The 17,756-nt window shown below is 42.2% G+C and overlaps 2 protein-coding genes across 2 annotated transcripts; one reads left to right on the plus strand and one right to left on the minus strand.

Annotated features, from left to right (window-relative positions):
• Positions 1-2,354: 2,354 nt before the first annotated feature.
• wnt9b (wingless-type MMTV integration site family, member 9B) lies at positions 2,355-8,340 on the minus strand. Its single transcript, XM_034593983.1, has 4 exons — positions 8,093-8,340; positions 7,349-7,602; positions 5,772-6,037; positions 2,355-4,301 (listed from the first exon to the last, which is right to left on the minus strand). Exons 1-4 carry the CDS (start codon positions 8,176-8,178, stop codon positions 3,840-3,842), a joined length of 1,068 nt encoding a protein of 355 aa, XP_034449874.1. The 5' UTR covers positions 8,179-8,340; the 3' UTR covers positions 2,355-3,839.
• Positions 8,341-11,632: 3,292 nt separating this feature from the next.
• arf2a (ADP-ribosylation factor 2a) lies at positions 11,633-15,701 on the plus strand. The gene is made up of 5 exons (XM_034593396.1): positions 11,633-11,760; positions 13,670-13,824; positions 13,958-14,068; positions 14,181-14,305; positions 15,215-15,701. Exons 2-5 carry the CDS (start codon positions 13,680-13,682, stop codon positions 15,374-15,376), a joined length of 543 nt encoding a protein of 180 aa, XP_034449287.1. The 5' UTR covers positions 11,633-11,760; positions 13,670-13,679; the 3' UTR covers positions 15,377-15,701.
• Positions 15,702-17,756: the final 2,055 nt, after the last annotated feature.

The following is a 17,756-nucleotide window of genomic DNA, read 5'->3' on the forward strand; positions in this document are numbered from 1 at the left end:
TCAGAGGTTCTGATTACAGGACGGGACGGCGCTTTGTGTCCTTGAGCAAAGTTTCTGCCAAGCCTTCTACGCTTCAGTTAACATCTACTGTTCTTACGCAAATGAGTGATGTATAAACCTGAAAGCTATGTAAGTTGCTATGGATAATATCTTTTTGCCTAGCAACACAAATACATATCTCAAAAGAAACGCTCCAGCCTGCAGTCCGTCAATTCATCTTCATCTATCAGAGCACGGTGTGGTGCCGTGGCCCAGACCGGCATAGTAACCTTTACCTGAACCAGACCAGTGCAGACATGGGAGATAGTGTTACCACCAGCATCACCCTACATTATCTATGTCATTCAGTGTCCCAGGGTGACAGAGGAAAGCTCCAGCATACAGCCGACTGACTGCGGCTCCCACCCGCACAGGAAGACCTCACTACAAACACACGCTGGCACATCACTCCCGTTGAAGTGACCACAGGTGTGCACACAGCAGGTACTCACACACACATATGCAAAAAACCTCCCTGCCCTCACCTGTCTCTTGTCAGGACTGTTTCAAACACACACACAGACATAGGATCTTGCATATTGCACCCCTTGCTCCATCCAACCCCCCACCCTGCTCAAAGCAGCCACCCTCGGGGCTTGTGCGTGCGAATCCGGCTGTGGACTCAGCGGCCCCCATCGCTGCGCCCCCTCCACTCAGGGTAGTGAGGGAAATGAAGGCTTTAGGAGTTCATTATAAAACAACAACAGCAGCAGCAGGGGATAGGCCTCCTGGGGCCACAAACTATCCCTTCTCATCCCTCCATCCTCATCTTTTTCCTTTATGTCCTTCAATATCTCAACCCCCCGGTCCGCCCCGCTGCCTGCGACACACTCCTCTGTCTCATTCTTTCTTTGGTCCGCCGAGAAGAACGTGTTTTTTTTTCTTTTATATAACGAAGCATTCAAGTTGAATAAAGTTAAATATTGATCTGCAATATTATAATACGACGAGTTAATATGGTGAGTCAGTATGTCTCAGCATACGAACTTATTTGACCTCGGTCATCAGAGACGTCTGATTCATGTATGCATCTGCTGAACGGAAGTGTTTCAACTTGATTATGTGAGAGGGTAAATTAACATTGGAGCAAAGGATACAAGCCAAGTTTTAATGTCGTCGATGAACAATCATTTTTTCTGTCCAGTGAAAATCATGGAAAATCAGCTTAGTCACAATGTATTTTCAGCCAGGCCAGTTTTGTATTAACTGTATATAAATGGGAGAATTTTCTCAAACCATACAGGAGCACTTACACTAACAATATTCTACTTTTGAAATGTGCCTAGAAGCCTGTGTATTCTTCAATTATTGCCGTTTTCTCTTTCACGTGACGGAAACATTTGACCTTTTCTTCTCCCCCAGTTTGTGTATGAAATTAGTGACATTTGGCTCATCTCATTGTGTAGTTACAAGTTACATAAAAACACATCTGAGGATTGCCCCCAAGACACGCGGTACACTCATCACACTGAGAGATAATTTGCGCTAACAATACCCTACACTGTACATCCATAAGAGATTCTTGAGTTAATTAAACTCCAGAGTTTAAAACAACTTGAAATTATTTTATAATTCTTTGCAATACTAGGCTGATGTTCTAATAAGGAATAATAATGGGTAATCATAGTAATTAGAGAGCAACATCAAAAGCACCGGAGCACACACCAAACAGAATACCTCAAACAATAGCCCTCTGTGTTCTGCAGTTTCACCAATGCCTTGCAAATGAGAGGAAGGGTTATGATTCACGGGGTAATAGCACGTAAACTGCTCTCATCATCGTCATACATTTGGGCGGTCGATTGAAACTTTCTAATGGTGAATCAGGGGTCAAACGCTCAGCGAGACGGCATTCCTCTGAGTCATCATCGTCATTATGATTGTCATCGTGTTTGTTGTTGTGTTGGCCAGAGGCACAACACCTGTAAGTGTGTCCTCCACGCACCACCAACCCCCTCCTCGCCTGTTATGGGGCGGTTGAGGGCGATGCAGCGAGACCACAGGCCTTTCAGACAAAAAGGAGGGGAGGGCGTCATCAGCAGGACGTGGTTTTAGATAGATTGATGCAGCGTGCCGAGTTGCAGGCAGGTGTATTCCCCAGGTGTGTGTGTGTGTGTGTGTGTGTGTGTGCGCGTGTGTGTGCACGGCGGGAGGGCGACCACCTGCGTCAGCTGAACGAGACACAACAAACACAAAGCTCTTACAAATGTACGTCCATTTATTCATCTTATTTGTTTTTAAATAAGAAAGGAATGCAACGGGATTAAAGAAAAACATTTTACTTTTGAAATATACTTTTTAAATTTTGAACAAATATATATATATATATATATATATAAGCAAAACTGTACAGAAATCTGAAATCTGATCTTTAAAACAAATGCAAAGGAAAGAACATGTATCTACAGAGAGAAAAACTCTGCATAGCTCATAAATCTTACAGATATTTGCCAAAAGATGAAGTGAGGTAGAAAATTACGATTCCACATTGTCTTACGCCTAAAGCCCTGACATGACTTATATTCATATCATATATACAGTTCAGAATCGTTCAAGCTAAACATAAACTGGCCAATAAAGATTAAACGTTGTGGGTCTAAGGGGCACGTTTGACCCCACACACATGAACACATTGGTTTGTGGATATAACTGGGTGATTTTGTTTGATTAGCTCTTTGAGAAAAAGAGGACAAATGATTGAGGCCAGTTCAAAAGGCGCCGAGAACAAAGATGTGGCCAAATTAGACTCTAAACACCAAAATGGTTCAATCAGGCCATTTTAAACATGAAAGTATTGCAGAGCGTTTGACTCTATAAATAGAAGGGGAGCAGAGGAGAGCTTGTCTGTTCACAAACTAAGTGTTTCATTCTTGTTTGCAGCAGTTTTGTGTTTGGTGTTTCTCTCATTACTACGCCGGGTATTTTCCCTTTGTTCTGCTGAGCACACATTAGGCCACATGAAGAGATTTCCATAGACATTTCCATAAGAGCAACTGAAACCCAGCTTGTTTCTTAACACAATAACATGTAGTTACAATGCATATCAGTGGCTTTAACCACCCTTTAAAACTTCCAGTGGTTGTATTTATACATATATTTAGACCTAAACATTTTTTCTTTAACTTCTTCGATCGACTTTACACTTTGAATCAAACCTAGAAAGAGCAACTTAAGTGCTTTTTTTACTCAGAAAAGAACCCGGAAACGTTCTCCACTAGAACACAGCAGACAGAGAGACAGACAGGTAGATTCCTTTTCAGGCCGTGCTAGCCTTAGTGGCAACTCTGGGTTATACAAAATAAAAACAAGGTTAAAGTATAAAGCAGCAGTACAACTGATACAATAAATAGTCAACAGAAAGTGGGTAATTACAAAAATACAATACAACAAGGTCAAAGTGTCAGAGCTCGACGTCGTACTGCTGGCGGCGTCCAGTCCAGGCCAGTACCTGTTTCTAAGAGCTTGTTTCCCTCTGTCCCAGGAGAGCGGGCGTTATCAGTGCATCCATTGAGAGGAGAGCAGAGTCGTTTGAAAACATCCTCAACTACTGTGAGCGGGTGCATATCAGATCGATGATGATTAGCAAATACATTTTATAATGTTAGAAGCGTTTTACATTCCTTCCCCCAAACAAAGAAACCTCAAAAGCGGAGCTCAGCAAAGACACCGCTCTGATGTGTGATCAGAGCAGTTTATTGTGTACAGGAGATCACACTTCAGTCAGTGTTGCTATGTCAGAGCGATGATGAACTCTGTGTCTCTCACTGGCTCCCCTGTATGTCTTCAGACTCCCTATACTTCTATGCAGTTTTGCAGGTGTACACCTCCTCCTCTCTCACACACGTCTGGCACTCCACGTGGCAGCACCAGCGCACCTGGCAGTGGCAGGACAGGCTGGTGAGATGCATGGCGGTGTTGTAACCCCGTCCACAGCACAGGCTCTGACAGCTGGTGTCTTTGGCGCACGACCGGCCCCCCGTGCCCGGAGAGTAGCGTGAAGGCTTGCAGAAGCTGGGGGACTCTTCCAGGTAGACCAGGTCAGTAGTGCGCAGGCTCTGGCCGTGACGACGGGGCCCAGTGAGCTCCGTCTCCCCCGTGGCCACGTTGGTGACGCTCAGCACCCGCACTGCCGTGTCATATCGATACTTCAGCAGCCGCCCGGTGTCGTGGAAAGGCGACAGCTGCTTCCAACAAGTCCGTAGGGCACACGAGCCGGAGACGCCATGGCACTTGCAGGTTGTTTTCAGGCCGCTCCTCACCGCCTGAGATGTGGAGGAAAGAGGCATGGGAGGGGAAAAAGGAGAAAGATGTCAGTTCCTTCCACTTGATTCATTACCTGCCCTCTTATCTGGGAGGTCTATCTGGACAGAGTGAGACAGTTTCCTGCAGGGTGGGTGGAGGGTTAGGGGTGGTGGTCTGCAAACCAACGAGCCTTTAACTCACCTCAGTCAAAAGTTTTGACATAATGGATTGAGGGGGACGGTTCAGGATGCTGTATTTCATTTACCGCACATTTCTCACTTGGACAGCTCTTGCAATTATATATATTTTTTTCTCCCCAATGTGTTGAAACTAGCTCTGTCTGCTCCTCTCCTGTCTCTCCTCCCTGGAGCCCGAGGCAGAGGTGACAAACAGCGCAGACAGTGGAATCTCTCCACCCTGTTCTTAGTACATGTCTGCTCATGGAAAACACTGATAAGAATTTCTGTGTGAGAAGTGCCAAAAAAAAAGTAGCAGCAGGTTCTGTGATGCTGCCCCCCCCCTGATATAGGTTAATAGTTCACTGAGCTTGATGGTCAGTGATGGGAGCGCGATCACTCAGGCTGCTGTCTTGGCGGGGGCCAGAGACAGGTCACGCACAGAGAGCCAGAGGGTACTTCTGGGGTCGAAAAGTTCTGCTCAGTTCCTCCCTTTGCAGGTATGAAAGCCTCGGGGGGCTTCAGGGCACCATTACTGGGAGATGGTGTGGGTGTGTGGGGGGGGGGGGGGCTGCCACTTCATGTTTTTGTTAACACGGCTCCTCTAAGCCACATTAGCGAAAAGTGAGGAAAACATTTAACTCAGTAAAGATGAGATAAGATAAATGGCCCTCAGTTCTTCCTGTCCTGTTTTTCCTTTTTCCGTCTCCAGCAGCTCTCACGTAGGTGTGAGCTGCAGGAGCAGGACCCTGGGGCCTGCTATCTCAGAGCGCCACACTGGTGGTTATGAACATTAGGTGGATTTATGAAGAGCACGGTGATCCAGTAAGAGGAAAAAAATGCTTGCTCGTATATTAAAAAGAGGCCTCGGTTATAATCGTTCTCTCCGACATGAGACCTTTAATTTTCTGTGGGCCTGCGCAGCAAGCTTTATCATGCCTGAGAACACCTGGCTCCAGCGATCCCACAGCCGTCTTGTCTCGCTGCTACGCCGCCTCTGCCCCGGCATTAGCCAACCAAGGCCAACGACGGCAGCAAATAAGGGGGGGGGGGGGGGGGTTGTCTGGCTGGCACTGAGAGAAATTATGCAGGTGAGGATTGTAATTCTCCATCCTGTGATGGTGCAGGAGTGTGCCAGATGTATAATTGTCGTGTAAAATTGCAGGCCAGCTAATTGAGCAAAGTGTGGCTCAGGTAGAGGTGATGTTTTCAGCATGTCTTGGGTGGCAACCTCATCATAAAAAGAGAGAGGGGGGGTGTTTTTGCTGTAATATTCCTACTCAACTTTTTTAAGGTTCATTTGTTCACACTCACCCGAACGCCAACGTTGATGTTGTGGGCGTCCACCTGAGCCCTCATGTCCCTGCTGACCATCTTCTGGCCGAGGAACTTCTTCAGAAACTTGGTGCTGTATTTCAGGTTGTCCCCGCAGACCCCCCACTGCCATGCTTCCCGATGCTGGATGCCGGGGGAGTCGTCGCACGTGCACCTCTCCATTCGGCCTGAGCTGCATGCTTTGGCGAGTGCATGGGTCAGTGCTGCGGAGGACACTGCCAGGAGGAAGGCGGTCTCCTTGAACGCTGTGATAAATGTAAAAACAATGTTGAAAAGTGCATCACATCAGTTTCGTCTGGACACACTGGCATTTAAACGCAAGAACCGTCCTTAGCATCAAAAATGTGTGTACATTGTGTAAATCCTCAGGGATTGATTTATAGTTCCCAATTGTCACATTGTCTTTTGTGCCAGCGAATGAACCCTTAAGAGAAAATGTTTACAGAGTCCTCACTACGTCGTCATGGTTTAAACCAACATCAGCATTATACTGCAAGTTTCCCTGTGTCATAACTCCTCTTCTGACCTTTCCTTTTGGTTTCGCACTGTTATTTGCTTCACCCAGAGCCGTCACCAGGGTATATTTTGATCCAATTAATTATTATTTTGACTAGGAAGGATTTTCCCAGATGAAAGTGGGTAATCACGCCACCCTTTTCCTCTGGGAATGGGCGCTTTCCCGAGATAAAAATAACCACAGGGCTTGAGCGCTCTGCACCGCACCACATTTCTTGGCTTTCTACTCCCTCATTACCTCCATGCTGACCTGTTCATGCTCACCCACACGCTGATATCATATGCGTAAATCCTGGAGGATACGACAGCATTTTCTACGCACAGCAGATATGCAGTGGATTTGAGCTATCTATGCAATATGGTGATTTAGTACGAACACGTCTATTTTCTAATCAATGGTTATCAGACCATGCAAAAAATATGCAAGGAGACTAATGGAAAACTTTTTCATGGGTTGTGTCAGGACAAGGAACTTTGCAGCAAAATCTTAAGTCACATAAAATACAGTGGAATCCTAGAAGTGAGGGCTGGTGTCATGTCACAAACACGTTGGTGTTGCATTAGTAAGACGTAGGAAGGAATGACTGTGTTTAAATGAGATGCACAAGAGTGTTGTCACAACTCTTGAGACAGTTTTCTTTGACCTGAGCAGTTGAAGCAAATGTCTACATTGTAAAATCAGTGACGCATTAAGGAAAACTGTCGGTAGTATTGGATCTTGCTTTAAAGTTTGCGATCACAGGACTAGAAAAAAACACTAAAAAGGTTAATAATTTTAAAACTTCTTTTTTACTTTTGTTTTTTACTTTTCTGTTTTAGTTTCAAGACTTTGATCCAACTTTTCACTTGTGATAACCCTTTATTTTGTCATCCTTCTAGAGACAAATGTTTTTTCTGAAAAACATTGCATGTCTTATTATAGGGGAGAGATGGATTTATGAAAGAATAGGCACCTGTCTCGTTTAGGTAAAAACAGATACAGACAAATAAAGATTAAAGGACATTGAAGAGAAACTAACAGACTAAATAAAAAGGCTCACCTCTCTTCAAAAGACTCGCTCGTCCTTCCAGGCTGCAGTTCCAGCGCTCACTCCTGAACTGGTAGCGACACTCCAGGAGGCTGAGGCGCACCGACTCCCGCAGCGTCTCCGCCAAACCAGGCTCCCGGCGACAGAGCCTCTTCTGCCGCCTGGTCAGAGGCATCTGCTCGCACTGCTTCAGGTGGGCCTTTCCTGTCGGAGGTTCATTGGAAAACGGACCAGGTAAAAACACCAAGGGTTCCCGACCTGTCAGCCTGGGAGAGGAAATAAGAAAGAAACAAAGTAGGACTTGGATAAAACGTACAAATATTCCTTACAAATACTGAAATACCCTCTGGAGGGAAATTCTTTCCTGATGGAAATGTGTGACTGTGACGAATTTGTGCCTTGGTTCCTCAAAATATAAATTCCATTGATAATTAGATGACAAAATTGGCAGCCCATACTTCAATCTTTCTGCTGTTTATCAACCATTAATGATAAACAAAAACAATAAAAAAAATATATATATATGACGATCACATTAAGAGCCAAATAAGTCATCTTAATTTGGTTGGTAATAATTATAGTTTAGTGCAGCTAATTCGCATAACAATATATACAATTTATGGTTAGTTCGTGCGTAATAGCGGCGCGTAATTTGGTCAAAGATGTTGTTATCATGTTCTCTGAGGATTAAAGCAACAAAGCTAAACAATAACCACATGCGATGAGCAGAAGTTGCAAACACAAACGTGATCTGACCCAAAATAAGCTGCGGTGTGCGAGAGGAGGATGCAGAGCGCGGTGAGTCGCAGTAGACAGGCGGTCCGTGGGAGCCTGGAGCGCATGGTGCCGGGCTGGCGCTGCTCTTCATCTCGCTGACTCTTCTTCGGAGAAAGTCTGTGCCGTCTGCTCGGCGCAACTCTGTGAGGGGCCCCACTCACACGCACGCAAACTTTCAACCCGGTGCGCCTGGCCCGCAGTGGTCCGCAGCTGGGAGGAGGCACATCATGTTACCGCACCCTCATTGGACTGTCTCACAATTACCGCACCCTCATTGGACTCTCAATATTATGTTTACCCCAGCAAAACGCATCGAAGGTGCAGGAGAGTTGTTGGAACGTCCTATCAAGACGTCGACAAAATATTTGTCAAAGGTTGTGCAGAAATCCAGGTTACCTGCATGCGTGGCTGTGGCTGGACGTCCTTCCTTTGAACTAATTAGTGCCAGAATAAAAATCTATATCACATCTTAACAATTTATCATCTGAATCATATTTCAAGGAGAAACAAAAAAACATGACTCAAGACAATACATTTTATTCTAAAGACAAATAAAAACACTAACAAAATGTTTTTTGTAATGGAGCCCTTTCCCCTATGGCAGTATCACTCTTTGCTCATCCTCACATCATCTGATGGAAGACAAAAATAAACGTTAGTTCACAGCAACTACAACAACAACAAAACCCTGTTTATTTACACGTGTGGATTGAATATCACCTGCAAACATGTGTATCATTTTATTTGTTTTCTGTCTGATAAATTCTCTCATTTAAAATGTTCACATCAATGCATATAGAATGCATATTTCCCCATCACCCAGCCTTTCGTTTTTACCTTGAAGGAAATCCTTAATACTACTCTGGGAAATAAAAGGCACCTGCTCGTCCTAACAAGCAACACATCAAGCAAACACTCTGCTGGATATAAAGTTGAAATACTGCTTCCAATAAGGTTTAAGTATAAATTATAGGTGATATGTTGAAATGACAACCAGCAGAACAACTAATGTTAGCCAAACGTTTGGCTAGTTAGCTCAAGTATAGTGTTCTTTTTGAAAAACAATGATGGTAAATTTTATTTGTATAAAGCCAAATGATAACATACATTTTCTCAAGGCAATTTACATGTTAAGGTCTAGACTGTATGTTCATTAAACAGTCCCTCTAATGGAGGGTTAGCCGGCAAGCTAATGCAAGCAAATTTAAAATTCAAGTTAAATGGTAGAAAGGTTACACCATGAAACTCAGGGGATGGAGCTGCAGTAACAAGGTCGATACACACTCTTGCCCAATCACAAGTCAGTCTACGCTGTCAATCATGATTTGTTTTTATAGCATCAAATAACTAATTAAAATGAAACTTTCAGTACAACACTTGGACATACATCAGTGTGATGAGAACTACCGTAAAAGACAGAAACCAACTTTAAGAAAAGTTTATTTGCATTATACTTTGACTTTATAGGTTGGATGTCTGACCTATACTGGAGCCAGCCACCAGGTGGCAATCAAGATTCTTTGGCTTCACTTTTGGGAAACAGTCATGTTGTCTATGCTGGAAACACAATGTAACCTTGGGACCATTGTTTGCTGGGACTGTAACACCCAGGTGGATGAAGCTGCAGAATGACTGAGTTTACGTGGTGTGAAATGGAAATCTCCAATAGCCACCTGGATACTCATCATTAGGATGTTTGGGTCTTCAGCCATTCTGGTTAGGCAGAAATATCAAAATAGAATATGGTTTTTAAACATCTCTTTGATGTCAAAGAGTTCATTTGTGGTCACGGTCTCTCAACTCCAAACTCTCAGACTATCCGTTAAAACCTGCCCTTCAGATTTCATTTTTGAATACATTTATATTTGGTTGATCAGTAATCTAAAAAAAATGAAAAGCAGCGTGGTGGTTTCATGTTTAAAGTCTGAAACTCAGGTTCAAGGACTAAAGACAGCAAACATTCACTCTGAAGTGTCCTTGAGCAACAAGCTGAATCCCATAACATAGAGAAGAGAAAGTAAAAAAGCAATATCCCTATTTTTGTCCCTCAAGTTATTACATTATAATCATTACCATTAGGCAGCATAAATCAACCAAGCACAGCAAAGCACAGCAGTCAGCGTTTAACCCTATGTATAAGAAGTAAATGATCCATGTGGGCTGAAATTAAAGGAAGCAAACGTACTATGTTATTAAAGGTTGTATAGTCTGTTCTTCCAATCAAACGACACACTCTGTGTTCTCCCTGAATGTTTTGGTCCTGCAAGGAAAAAACACAGGCAAGCAAAGATGGAGCCCCATCTAGTGGATTTAAGACAGATGTTCAACCTACGAACAAATTTTATGCTGTAGTTAAAATGAACAGAGCAAATAAACCAAACAAGGGCTGAAACAAAAGGATTGTTTTCATAATTGGTACATTTCATTGTCTTAGTAGGTTGCCAGGGCCCTAAGATGTCAAAGTGCTTTACAGTGATCAGGTATACATTGTAAATAAAATAATCAGAGTATTTCCTGATTAATTGATCAATTAATTGATCCTTGCAGCTTTAGCTGTTTCTATAAATTGAAAAAAGCCCCAATTTCCTGCTTCATGTTGTCACATTAGGAGACAGTTGAGGTTGAACAAAAGATAAACAAGTTAAAAAGTAGTATTTACTGTCAGTCACTCAGAACGTTTGGTTGCTTCACTGGCCTCATGCTTTAATGACAGAATGCAGTAGTACAGAAAGTAACTAGTCCCACTGGTTATATTGGCATCTAGTGGAACACCTCCAGGTCTACATGAACTCATATCAGATCTGCAAGTAGGGAATTGGAGACACATGGGCTCCACCACATTCAAGAGTGTAACTTTCACTGATATGGGCGTCAAAAACTGATTTTGTCACCCAAAAACAAAGTTTGATGAGGAAACATGCTTAAGATTACACTTCACCCACATGTATTAGGAATAATTACAGGTTTCTGAGGGGCCATTAGTCTATGACTGCAATCAGACCTGGTATTATCGGTCCTGAGTGATCTGCTCACAAATGGTCAGTGGAGGAAAAGCCTGCCACACTATTCTTAAACAGTATAGGGTCCACTGTATATATCCATCCATCCATCTATCTATCTATCTATCTATCTATCTATCTATCTATCTATCTATCTATCTATCTATCCATATGTATGTATTCATGTGTGTACAAAGATTTAGAATAAACTACTCTAGCCATGTTTACGTTAATTTGAGGAACATGTCACCCACTGCGATCACTGATTATTAATATGTCTTAGGACCATGATGGCCTATTGGACAGAGTAAACTGGGACATTACAGACAGTATAATTATTGTAGTTTCTAATGTTTTCTTTAGTTTTTGACAGGAATAAATGTATATACAAATATCACCAGCCTGTGCACTACTAGGCCTTTATGTCATTTCTACACCATCACAGTTTTATAATTCAGATCAGTCCTCCACATCTTTAGATGGCGGTAATGAGCCTTTTCGCGGTTTGTAACCACCTTAAAAAACACAGCGAAAAAGACGAGGAGGCGGATGATGACGAAGAACACGATACGTCAGCTAACGCCATTTTGTTGTTTGAGCAGAGCAGCAGCGAAAAGCACCGCAAAGCACCGCAACGCACAAGAAAAGGTAAAATTCTCTTTTTTAAAACATTTCACGTCCTCGTGGCGGATGTATAACTCAAATTTAAACATAGGTAGAGACCGCGAGCCTGTCAACGTTTCCACGGTTACAGCCAGATGGCCGTACGGAGTCAAAGCTTGAAGTTCGTACGCTATTTCCTTAGCATTGGAACTAGCTCGCCTTTGAGAAGTTTAAAACATTTGAGTGTTAAGTGTGGAACGACAACTAGGATATGTGTCAGCAACCGTAGTGTGTTTACATAAGCGGGCATTTCTATGCTTTAATTTTTTAATGAGACCTAAAACGACGCTCTGCTAGCTTCCCAGCTACATGCTAACAGAAGATTACCTGTCAATATCAAGTCAAACACTGAAGCCTTGTTGTAATTCACGCGCACGCGCACGCACACACTCAAAACTGACGACAGGTGTAATTTTTCAGTCTAGAACAAAACCTCAGACTTTCTTTAACACTATTCAAACAGTGCTTGTGTCCTGCTGAGAGAAACCAGTCATTCCTGTTTAAGGAGACTCGACCTAAAATGACTTCCAGTAGCAGGATGCAAACCGAAACCCAGTTAGTTGGTTGATTTGAAATGTGTCTTTTTGTCAAAAGCGGATTTGTGTTCCCTGGCTTTGCAGCGTGCCTGACATGATCGGCCTCAGTATTTTTGTAATACTGCCTAATGGAGTTCACACTCGTTTCAGTGTTCACATGAGCTGCCGGATAGCAAGTGTAAAGCCACTTTTCCAGTTTTGTCCCTGAAGATTTAACAATATTGTCGTCACTTATTGTGGATCAGAAACAGTTGATTGACAGAATATAAATCTACAACAAATGTATTTAGCTGTTCACATCAGTGACTCCCAAGATCGTGAGGAATTTCAATAGGATTTATAGGGGAGGTAAACGGAACAAAAATTATTCCATAATGCTGCTGATGGTGAGGAGTCCTAAAAGGACACTTCATAACTTTAAGTTGTCACAAGCTTAAAGTTTTGTTTTTTTTCATAGCAAAGATTCCCCAAATTCACAGTTTTGTTCTCCTCAATTCTAGATAAATGCTTTTAAAATGATAATGTTTGGTTTTTAGACTAATCATTGAACAATGAATTAGAGTTTTGGAAAATTGTAACATTGATTTTCTTGCATGTTTTTAACACTTATTAAGACGACTTGGTGCCAGTCCCTTAGAATTGGAACATGAAATACACAGAATATGTCATAGAAGAAGCAGTGATATCCATTTCTTTAATGACAATAGATGCAGTGGTCTGGAATCCAACACTGCCAGAGAACATAATTGCTGGCTCTCGTGTTAATGAGCTCAAAGAATGTGCTCTTTTCTTTTTTCTTTAAAACATACTGGTGCTTATCTCCACTGCACTCTCCACCTGTAGTACACAGCTGAGCAGAACAAGCGGAGGCAGGTTTTCTCTAGTTGTCAACAGACCGTCCATGAAAACCTTAAAAGTATGAGCAGGTGGAAGACAATATATGACGGGTAGCAATGCCAGATTTGGAATTTGTTGGCTGAATGAATAGATTCAGACACACAGAACAAGAAGCAGACAATGACTGTGTAGGCTCTCCCTTCTTTTTTAACTATGTAGCTAAACCAGACTTTTGAGTTCTGTTGAGTTCAACGCCTTTCAGACAGACACAATGATGCAAGTTAAACTTAAGGCTGTGATTGATCTGAAGGAGTTCAGTTCACAATAAAGTAAAAACTGAATTGACATTTAAACTACTTTAGGTCATTAATTCATAAATACATGTATTACATGTGTGTGTATGCCATCATTAGTTTGTTACTTCAGTCAGATGCTCCGATACCATTTTCCCCTTCCCTGATACTGATTCTGTGATAACACATTTTTTGTCTGACCGCTGGATATCCTTTGTCCTTTTGCAGGTGAGCCAAGATGGGGGGTTTCTTAAGCCTCTTTAAAGGGTTAATGGGCAAGAAAGAGATGAGGATCCTGATGGTGGGGCTGGATGCTGCTGGAAAGACCACCATCCTGTACAAACTCAAACTGGGAGAAATTGTTACCACAATTCCCACCATTGGTGAGGCCTCTCCTGCATCTTCAGTAGTTTAATGCTTATGCTGACTGCCACAATGGTGGTGGGACTTTGAAATATGAAAATGTAGACATTTAAAACTTAATTTTGTCTCTTTGGTTTTCTCTCTCATCCGCAGGTTTTAATGTTGAGACAGTAGAGTACAAGAACATCAGTTTTACAGTGTGGGACGTCGGTGGTCAGGACAAGATCAGGCCACTCTGGAGGCATTACTTTCAAAACACACAAGGTAATATTTCCCCATCGCTCCAAGTTTGTTGAACAAGCGTTAGCCCATTGGTGGTTCAATCCTCCACACAAAGACTTCCTCCATGCAAACCGTGCCTCTTTTCCATTGCTAGGCCTTATCTTCGTTGTGGACACTAATGACAGGGAGCGAATCGGTGAGGCGAAGGAGGAGCTGATGCGAATGCTGGCCGAAGACGAGCTGAGAGATGCACTGCTGCTTGTCTTTGCCAACAAACAGGTGAGTTTGTGTCAGTGTTTTTCTAAAAACATTTTGAATTGTAGAACTTGGCAGCTATCAACTGATCTTAGTTATTTAACAGGGGCTTGGCACACTCATAAAACCTAGGAAACCAGTTGTAAAGACAAATTACTTGAATAATGAATTGTAGGTGAGATCATGTTGAATATTGAGAGCATATTAAGATCTATTGGCTGAGTTATTGCAATTTAATTTTGATAGACACATAATTTCCCAATCCCATAACTATTTTTTGATTGTTTGTTAAATGTGTCAATAAAACTTCCATCATAAGCACAGTTTGTATTTTTTATTAAATTTGCCAATGAGTGCTTACAACATCACCTGCAGTCTAATTGCATTTACTCATAACAACTAGTTGTTAAAAAAGTATAGAAGAGTGAAAACCAACAGGAACATCTTAGCCTGACGTGACCTGTTAGCCTGGGTTACGTGAGCTACATTTGAGGAATAGGGCCCAGGTGAGGGTGTGATCAGCTTTCGACTGAACCAATAAAGGTAGAAAAAAATCCCATCGGTAGGAATGCACTGACAGGTTTACCTTCATGTTTCTCTGTGCAACACACATTCGTCTGGAACTAGGCCCAAAACGTATTGATTCTTCTAGTCAAAAAACCAGCCAAAACTTCACATTTGAGAAGCTAGAACCCTTTTTTCAGTAATCTATCATGAAAATTAACTTTATATTAATGTAAGAAACAACTTATTCATGCAGCTTCAGCCCATTTAGTCAAGTGTCAGTGTTACAATTTGAATGCACTGATTAAGAACACAGACACCAATCCAGTATATTGAATCACCTTATAATTGTTAACCAATCTGTTCAAAATGATGGTTTAGCTGCTTTTTCTCTTCTTGTTTATTGACGGTTGTGTTTTCTGTTTTCAGGACCTGCCCAATGCCTTGAATGCAGCTGAGATCACAGACAAGCTGTGCCTGCACAACCTGAGCCGGCGGAACTGGTATATCCAGGCCACATGCGCCACGACTGGAGATGGTCTCTACGAGGGTCTGGACTGGCTTTCAAACCAGCTAAAGACAATGAAATGATCCATCACTCCTCCCCGTCCTGTCTGTCACCTCTGTCTGCAGTGTAATGGGAGACTACACTGGTCTTGGTCTGTCTCACCCCTCTTTTCGCCTCTGTTCCCCTGAAGAGTCCGACCTTGGGCCAGTGCTCCCATGCATACTGTATGTGTACTGTAGTGGTGTGTTTGGATGAATGAAAGAATGTGTGTTTGTATGCGTGAGCAGAGTGGGAGCAGCCCTGCGGTGCCTTGAACAGAGTTAACGCCGACACCTCCTCCCTTCAGGGTCAGCACATCCAAAGGTACTGGTTTTTAAGGACGAAGGGATCTGTCAAGAATGTTTGTTTAAAAAAAACATGCGCTTGTGGCATTAAGACCATAATATAGGGCTGCACATTATTAGGAAAACATGCGATAACGTCTAATATTGCGATTAATAAACATAAACAGCTCCACAGCCCGGCCACAGCGCCACTTAAACGTAATTACTGTTTATTCACCCTTCCAAGACACAGCATACTACAGTGTAGTAGTATGGGTTTATTCAAATATGTAGTTGACATCCAAGATCTGTTTTTTGCATGTTTCCAGTTTAACTGTGGCAGCAAACACTGGATGCTTGTTGATTCTCTCCTATAATTAAGATCTTTAGAGTTTCTGTCTGAATTGTTAAGTCCATATCCCGTAGGTCACAATAATAGTCAGGATGTTGTGCTATTCAGCAACTGTTCCAGATGTTTTCACATTTGTTGAACCATTTTAAATCCAGTTCAGTTCCACCTCCCTGACCCTGATATTTCATCTCAGGCCTTACACACAGGTTTAAAAGGATGCATCCTGGCTGTGCCCACAAAAGACAATAAATGTTTTGATTGTGTGTATTGAGTGTAGTTAAGGCATCATTGGTGGATTTGTGTTTCCCGTGTAAGTTTCAGCTACATTCACGCCATTGGAACAACGAGGCCTTTTTTAGAGTTGCTCCCACTCTGGTTTATTATTTACTGGTGGTCTTATATTCTCTTGTATCTAGTTCTTTTGGTTAGGGGTTGTTTTCTATTCTATTTTATTGTTTTTTTTATGTTGGTGTTAAGCATGACCTGGTTTACCTAAGCATGAGCTGACGTGCCAGGTGTGCCGTCTTTTTTGAATAAAATGTTCTCGGGACCAATTGGTTGGATTCAGGATTAGCTCATTGTTTTTCGGTGTTGGGATTGGCCTCCAGAGCGTAAAGTCTCCTCCTCGATTGTTTCCCAGAGGGCAGGCGCACACTCTTACCCAAATCGTCAGCTCCGTGATAAGACATTACAGTTGAATGGGAAGCATCTAGTCCGACCCGCTTTATAAATCAGCACTGTAAATGCCTCTTCAATGCTTCAGGCAATATAGTCCCTGCATGTACCCAGGGCGCTTCCCCATGTTGTTATTTAAATTATGACCCTCTGATGCCCTTTGCACAACCTCATCGGCTTGCACAACACAGGGCTGTGTGAAGACCGCAGAATATTCATCAGCGTTTGTTAAACAGAGGTAACACCATGTCTTGTCATATTAAAGAAGGAACACTAAGAATAATGCAAATGGTTTCAGTAGTTTATGAGTAATGCTTCTTACAATCTCCTCCTCTCCTTAGTAGAGGTTTATAGTGCTGGGCGATATGGCTGAAAATCATGTCAAGATAAAAAAAATTCATATCAGTAATTATCAAGATGAACGACAGATTTTTGCTCTTGAGTGAAGGTTGTGGTTTTAAACTTTTCTTTATGAGCATAGAATGACAAACACTTGAGGAATCTGAGGTAGAGCAATTATGTGTTATACCACCTCACTGTGCTTACAGTGTATTAGATTGGAATGTTGTTATATTGCTATTTAAAATAATATTGTAATTATTATTTATATTGATTTATCGCCCAGCGCTAGGAGGTAATAACCATCCCCATTACTTATCACCAGCAGACAGTTAAAATGTACCAGTGAGAATGTTACAACGGTTCAACCAGCCATGAAACAGTTTCCTTCACATTGATCCCAAATGTTCCTGCAGTTTATTAAGAAATCAACCATGCACACCCATAACAGAGTGAAGATGACGATACTGTCATATAATCACACTGACCTCTCAAGGGAAATTCATTTTCCAGTTTTAGTTTTTCTATATCTGGAGGTTTTCTTGGAAGGTTTGTGTAACTGGATGACTAATCCTTTTTGACTTTTTTCCCCTCTTTACATTCTGGTGTTTCCTAAACATCTGTAGGTGTGTTGGATAATCTGGTACAAAGCAAGAAGTACAAATGTGTATTCTGTTGTTTTTTTTAACTCTAACTTCATCCACCTACTCGTGTTTCAAACAGCTTTAATTTTTCAAAAGTTTCTGGACGACTGACAGCATATGTGCATATGTA

The sequence above is a fragment of the Hippoglossus hippoglossus genome, chromosome 8 (assembly GCF_009819705.1).
Source record: "Hippoglossus hippoglossus isolate fHipHip1 chromosome 8, fHipHip1.pri, whole genome shotgun sequence".
Taxonomy (NCBI): Eukaryota; Metazoa; Chordata; class Actinopteri; order Pleuronectiformes; family Pleuronectidae; genus Hippoglossus; species Hippoglossus hippoglossus.